This window comes from Scomber scombrus, chromosome 15 (assembly GCF_963691925.1).
Source record: "Scomber scombrus chromosome 15, fScoSco1.1, whole genome shotgun sequence".
NCBI classification, from domain to species: domain Eukaryota; kingdom Metazoa; phylum Chordata; class Actinopteri; order Scombriformes; family Scombridae; genus Scomber; species Scomber scombrus.
The window spans coordinates 24,357,241-24,364,900 of record NC_084984.1 but is presented as its reverse complement, the minus strand read 5'-3'; the positions used below and the strand labels follow the sequence as shown (position 1 = coordinate 24,364,900).

General features: G+C 40.2%; 1 protein-coding gene across 1 annotated transcript; it reads left to right on the top strand.

Moving 5' to 3' along the window:
• The first annotated feature begins 272 nt into the window (after window positions 1-272).
• Window positions 273-7,660, top strand: LOC133995542 (hyaluronan and proteoglycan link protein 1-like). The gene is made up of 5 exons (XM_062434992.1): window positions 273-375; window positions 4,674-4,837; window positions 5,128-5,326; window positions 6,175-6,477; window positions 7,371-7,660. Exons 1-5 carry the CDS (start codon window positions 273-275, stop codon window positions 7,658-7,660), a joined length of 1,059 nt encoding a protein of 352 aa, XP_062290976.1.

The window sequence follows — 7,660 nt, the reverse complement described above, 5'->3', positions numbered from 1 at the left end:
GTGTGTGTGTGTGTGCAGATGTCCATTCATGAGGATGCAGACTGTTCTGCACTCACACAGTAGAGACAGAGCTACTCAGGGGGGAGAAACAGCATTGCAGATAGAAACACTATCCAATTTAACTGAGCATGCATATAGTGAACATGCCTGTAATAATATGAACTTGCACCGATGTGATTGAACTACTCTTAAAGGATCATCTTTCTGTACATAACCCCCCACCTCGTCTCTCTGTCTCTGCAGTGATCGGACCCCCACTTTGGTGAGTGAAGATGATTCCTGTGCTGATCTGTGCTTTGATCTCGCTCGGTGTAGCAGACAACTTAGACACCCTGTATCCTGAACTGGAGCACTCCAGAACCATCTATGTCGTAGGTGAGTACACAGGCTTGATTTTCTGTTTTAGTGCCGAATCACGCGAGACCTTTTCCTGTGTCTTTTGCTGTGTTTCGTTCACGACACTCACTCTGCAGTGTCATTAGTTTCCTCAGTTTATCTTGGTGATAAGGCTGCTATGTGGGGGGAACATTTGCTCGGGAAGACAGCGAGAGTTATCTCATGTGGCTATCAGCACTCACAGATGAAAAGTTTGTACATGTCAAGTCTTAAAAAATGTAAGAAAAACACAACTGATACCTGCAAGAAGCAAGATCACCTATTTAACATTTATAATCAGTATATTAGTTGTTAATAAATGGTTTATAACACAATATATGTTTGTTTATGTAGCTATAAGCAGATATAAGTGTTTATTAATGTATTAGGCATCAACTATGTATAAACAGAAAATAAATGACAGTATATTAAAATGATAAAGAACCACTCGCAATTTTAAAAGGTAATTGTGTCGTATATAATTGAGTTGAGAGGTGGAGATGATATTTTACCACTTGTGTCTCTGTGATACAGGAATTTTCATTTTGATTCATGTCATTTTTTTTTTACCAAAAACCACACAACATTTTGTTTCGTACAATAAAAACGACTTATATAAATACTTAATAATAATAAAATAATAAAAAAACTTAAAACTAATGACTAACTATTAAACCAATTATTAACTACACAACTAACTTCCACATTATAACTAAAATAAACTATTAACTAAAATCAAAAGATTAACTGCTAACTAAAAATAGCCAACTAATTGATAAGCTGACCAATCATTAATTATAACTACATAACTAATAGATAACTACTTGTCAAAAATGAGTTAAAACTAAAAAAATACTAACTAAAATAGCAAACTTACTAATGTTAACAAACTAAAAAGTAACTAACCCTCCAATTATAACTATTTAATTTAACTACAGAACTAATAGCAACTATCAACTAAACACTAATGACTATCAAATCATAAACTAATAGCCAACTAACTAACTAACTAACTAACCAATTACTTACTAACTAACTGACTGACTAAACACTAACTAACTAACATCTACATAATAACTAAAAAGTAACTAATTACTCACAAACAGTAATATCTATTATATTAACCTAAAACCAATGACTAACTACGAACCAAAACGACAAACTAACTAATGCTAACAAAGTAACTAATTACTTACCAATTACTAACTAACTAACTAACTAACTAACTAACTTCTACATAATAACTCAAAAGTAACTAATAACTCACAAACAGTAATAGCTAACTATTTACCTAAAACCAATGACTAACTACGAACCAAAACAGCAAACTAACTAACTAACTAACTAACTAACTAACTAACTAACTAACTAACTAACTAACTAACTAACTAACTAACTAACTTACTAACTAACTAACTAACTATCAGAGCTTCAGTGACAGTAAACCTTAAACTCAAGTGAGAAAACTATGAACAGAAGACACATCGCCACATTACATTTGAATGATCGGCTGGATGCTGCAGATTGTTAGTGACAGACAGCGGTGTGATGATTCAGGGAGTCGGCTTGGGATGCAGTCTAAAGGAAAAGCTCGCTCTCCCTCTAATGGCACACTTACATACAGCAGGATCAATGTGCCATCGGCAGGTTGGTAAGGTGAACTGATAAGCTCACATGCTTATGCAGCAGAAATGCTGCGGTGGTCTGACAGAGTGGGAGGAGGCAGCGAGTCTGAAAAAACTGTTACTGATGGAGGTTGAACAGGACGCAGCAGGTTTGACTGAAAGAAGAATAACTATCGACACAGTCCCATGCACATACAAATGCTCTCACGCACACTATTTATATTCTCATTTAAGCTTCGTGTCGTCCTCCCGGGTCAAATTGACCCCGTCTGTTTTGGTCTGTTCCTTCTTTCCTCCAGTCTGTCCTTCCTCCCTCCCTCCTTCTCTCTTTCTTTCCTCCCTTCCTTCCTTCCGTCTGTCCTTCCTCCCTCCCTCCTTCCTTCTCTCTTTCTTTCCTCCCTCCCTCCTTCTCTCTTTCTTTCCTCCCTTCCTTCCGTCTGTCCTTCCTCCCTCCCTCCTTCTCTCTTTCTTTCCTCCCTTCCTTCTGTCCTTCCTCCCTCCCTGCCTCCTTCTTTACATCCCTCCTTCCTTCCTTCCTCCTTCCTTCTGTCTTTCTTCCCCATTACCTTCCTTCTTTCCTCTGTCCTTCTTTCCTTCCTTCCTCCCTTCCTCTTTTCCTTTCTCCCTCCCTCCCTCTCTCCTTCCTTCTTTCCTCCCTTCCTTCTTCCTCCCTCCTTTCCTTCCTTCTTCCTTCCTTCCTCCCTCCCTTTCTTCCTTTCCTTCCATCCATCCTTCCTCCCTCCTTTCCTTCCTTCTTCCTCCCTTCCATCCTTCCTTCCTTCCTTCCTTCTTCCTCCCTTCCTTCCTTGGCTTGAGGACAACAGGAGGGTTAAGCTCAAGATGTTCTGCTGGCAGGCTGACAGGCAATAGGACATTATTTAATAGTTCCAGTGGAGATAATCATTATCGATTCAGTTCACCTTGACAAGCAGAGAACACACAGATCCAAGATAATTAGCTGAGATCCACCTGATGTTATAGGGATTGTTTAGTATTTTGGGTGTTTATTCAAGACCAGAACCAGGCCCAAACCCACGCCTTTCAGACCCGACTCAAAGCTGTATGTTTGTATTTCTTCCTTATAGACAAGGTTGATTACCTTGTATATAAAAGGCTTTCTCACGTCCAAAAAACTAATTATCTAACAACAGCCAATACAGAATAAGACACAGCTCCAAACATAAAGCGTTATAACTTTAGGTTTAGTGGCAGTACACACACTACAGTCAACCATCATGAACACTGCAGCCTCTCAAAGTAATAAACAATCTGTCTGGTTAGTAGAATATGGTCCAGATGAACGGCTTCCCCTGCTGCACTTCAACAGTCAACAGTCCAGATATTTATAATCCAGAACAGGAAACAAGATTTATAATCTTTGTACAGGCACAAAACTATGATTTTAAGAGTTGTGGAGGAAGGTTGGAGGTTTTTACAAGGTCTTAATGTTTCCTACGGGGCTGCATCTAACTGTAATTTTTTTATTATTGACTTCATGTTGCAATTATTTTTTTGATTAATCGATTAAACATTTGGTGTATAAAATGTCCAAAAAAGGTCAAATACCCATGACAACTTCTCAGCGACCCAGGTGACCTCTTCACTTTCGCCTGATCGAAAGTTCACAATCCAAAAATATTCAGTTAACTGTGATAAAGAGAAGCTGTATATACTGTAAGTCTGATATGCTGGAACCTGTAACTGTGAAGCATTATATTTGCTTGAAAAATGATTAATCATCTATCAAAATAGTTGCCAATAATTTTTCTGACAATTTACTTTATTGACTATTCATTTCAGCTGTGATGTTTTTGTGTTTTTTTTTTTTACAATGAAGCAGCCTTCCTCGAATCACTGGGGATTTTAAAAAGCTCCCTCTTTGCATGTTTTCACTTCATCCATTACTGATCGTTAGCTCACCAGGCTAATACTAACACATTGGCTACACTCCTGGATCTATTACAAGAACAGGATACAGTGCTGCCATTTAGCCTTGCAGCCAATTTTCCCCCCAGCGGCCACTCGCAGTATTGCAGCTAAAAGAATCCCCCTGCAGCCCAAACAGCCAACTGTAAAAGAGACATCTCTAATGGCGCTTTTCCACTATACAGTTCTAATACGACTTGACTCCACCCGACTCGGTTTGGTACCAGGAACCTTTTCCATTACTATAGTACCTCCTCAACGTGGGCGGGGTCGTCATAGCACGGCTGCGACTTTGTTTTATACGCGACACAAACACATAAACAATGGAGGACATGGAGGCGATGTTGTAATTGCTGCTGTATGTGGCTTTCTGTCACACACAAAGCAAGAAAATTGAGCCGAATCGCTGTAACACTGTTGACGGTATTTAAAAATGCCGGGTTTGATTCTCGTGTGGGACGGCTCATGACTCTTCCAGTGACTCGCTGACCAATCAGTGGCCGTGACAGGAGACCTCGAACTGCTCAACAACAAGCTCAATTATGACTCTTTATGTTATGAATCTTTGATCCATGGTGGTTTTATATTTGTAAAACTTTCCTCAAGCTCAGACAAGCGATTTAACTATCTGTGACGTCTTCACAATGTAAAGTCTGTGGGCCAAGAAAGAAGCAAGAAGTAGATTATTTAAAAGTAATACAGTAATTTTTTTGCGTTATTTTGTGTGTAATGTTGTGTCTGTTGCAGAGAACGGCCCTCAACTCTCAGTGATGGCAGAACAATCGAAAGTGGTGTCGAGGCGAGGAGGAAACGCGACTTTACCGTGCAAGATTCAAAGGGACCAAACGCTGGCACCCAATCGTAAGATGAGGATCAAGTGGACCAAGCTGACCTCAGACTACCTGAAAGAGGTTTTACTCTATATTACACATTACTGAGGATCTGTGATGACTTATTGATGCATCTCCAAGTATCGATATGTCGCAGAATTAAAGGGATGCTGCACATGTTTAGGCACTAAAAGTAAAGTCAGGATGCTTTCAACAATGAATTATTTTTTTATTTATCAATTAACTTCATACAAAGTTTAGTAAACCAAAGAAACTTCAATCATTTTTTATATATGTGAATGTCTTTGTCGACATATTAAATCTTCCAGGACATTTTGATAGCATCTTGACCTCTCTCCATCGTGCTTTAGGTGGATGTTTTTGTCGCCATGGATTATCACAAAAGGAGTTACGGCAGTTTTCACGGACGAGTCCACCTACAAGGATCCTCTCCGATGGACGCATCTCTGGTCATCACAGATATCACCCTGGAGGATTATGGGAAATATAAATGTGAAGTCATCGACGGGCTGGAAGATGGAACGACGGTGGTGGCACTTGACCTGGAAGGTGCGATATTTTAGTGTAATGTCTCTTAAAAATGTCAAAGAATGAGAATGTGTGGCTGTAATGTCTAAAAATAAAAAGACTGTTAAACTGTACCGGAAATTTAAACAGGCCGCATTCAGACTAAAATTAGCAACGTGACAAGAGACTGCTCGGGGGAAAGTCAGGACGAGTGTGTTCTCTTAACATCGTGTACACCGGTGTCAGAGCAGCTTCTAATGTTTGAAAGCAGCCGGAGACATCAGCCATTACTGCCTGAAGTCAAACACACTGGCAGCAGACTGGGACAGGGGAGCAGCTGTGTTTGCACAGTGAGACCTGGTTTTACTTTCACTGATTCAGTTAAACACCAGGATACCAACCTCAGAGGATGAGTCCAGGGGTGTCTTGCAGTCAGTTTTTTTTTTAGGTGGCACAGTTTTATCAAGCATAAGTTCATTAGGGCTAGGTGTTGTTTAAAAAATTACGATACCAGTACCAAATCAAGTCCCCTTAAAGTGATACTGATACCAATTTAGTACTTCATTAGATACTCATCGTTTTATCCGGTATAACAGGCATGTAGTGTAGATACAATTTAGAGCGTTTAGGTGGCATTTATTTATTCTTTATTGGATTTAATAGCAATATTGTACAAGAAAATGTTTAAAGCTTTAAAGATTTGTGTCAGTAACAGTACTTTGAGGTCATGAAGCGGCCCACTGTTTATTGTGTGTGGATAAAATATCAATTGTACATTTCTATTCTTGAAGTGTAACACAGAGGATATGCTAATGTTTATTAGTCAGCTAAGTAAATTTCTAAATGGGACACATGTTAACTCCTATTCTGCTCTCTTTTTCTACATGTAGGTGTTCTCTTCCCATACTTCCCACGTCTGGGTCGCTACAACCTCAATTTCTACGACGCCGAACGGGCGTGTCGTTCTCAGGACGCCATCGTAGCGTCCTTCGACCAGCTGTACGACGCCTGGCGAGGAGGATTTGACTGGTGCAATGCCGGCTGGCTGAATGACGGCTCGGTCCAGTATCCCATCACCACCCCCAGAGAACCCTGCGGAGGCAAGAACACAGTGCCGGGCATCCGAAACTACGGCGTGAGAGACAAAGATAAGAACCAGTACGACGTGTTCTGCTTCACCTCCCACTACAAAGGTGAGGACATTATACCTGTGTGTGTGTGTCTAAAATTTTATTTAAGGTTCCTCCTAAAGACAACAGTCCAATAAAAACCAGCAGACTGATGGATCAGGCCATAAACAACAACTAGTTTAGAACAGCAAGAGAAAGCTTTAGGTTTCCAGACTTCCGGACTGTATTTTCACCAACAGCATTGTTTTATGTGCATGCAGAGATTTCCAGAGATTTGAAAATGCAGTACAAATGGAAAGTAAAAGGTACAGTAAAGTAAAAGGAAAGTGAAGATCATTGAATTTTCACTTGTGACTGGAAAATTGTAACACAACGAAGTACACAAAAAATATAATTTTATTTTGCCTTTATTAATGGGCAGTCAGGCCAATAGGAAACAAAGGGAGAGAGAGATGGGTATGACATGTAACAAAAGTTCTTTGCCAGACTCGAACCAGGGACGTTGTGGGTACATGGGATGCACTATAACCACTCAGCTATGGGGCGCTCAAAACATTCTTCATTCTTTTATTTTACATTTTTCACTTTCACTATTTTACAAAACACATCAAGATATATTTATAAGATGTTTCATATGACTCTTTAAATTGCAGTTTGCAAGCAAGAAGTATTTAAATGTCGGTAAAGGACAGCAATATGAATTTCAACAAAAAACAGCTAAATCTGACAGCAGGATTATGGAGTCAAAATGTCTGTTGACCTGATATGAATTAATTTTTCTGTGGATATTGATTGTTTCCAAAGAATGAAACCTAATTTTGGTTATAATCCTTCATCTTTCCTTTAGCACCACTATCAAGTCAGGAATTCCAGTTATGTCTACATACACATAACTGTTTTGAAGTTTTTACCTTCATGTGTTTTTGTGCTTATCGTCCTTTCTTCTGTCTTCCCAGGTCGGTTCTACTACCTGATCCACCCCTCCAAGTTGACCTACGACGAGGCGGTCAGAGCTTGTCAAAAAGACGGCGCTCAGATCGCCAAGGTTGGCCAGATGTACGCCGCCTGGAAGCTGCTGGGCTTCGACCGCTGCGACGCCGGCTGGTTGGCCGACGGCAGCGTCCGTTATCCCATCTCCAACCCCCGCCGACGCTGCAGTCCGACAGAAGCTGCCGTCAGGTTCAGCGGCTTCCCCGACAAAAAGCACAAGCTGTACGGAGTTTACTGCTTCAAGGGAAACAACTGA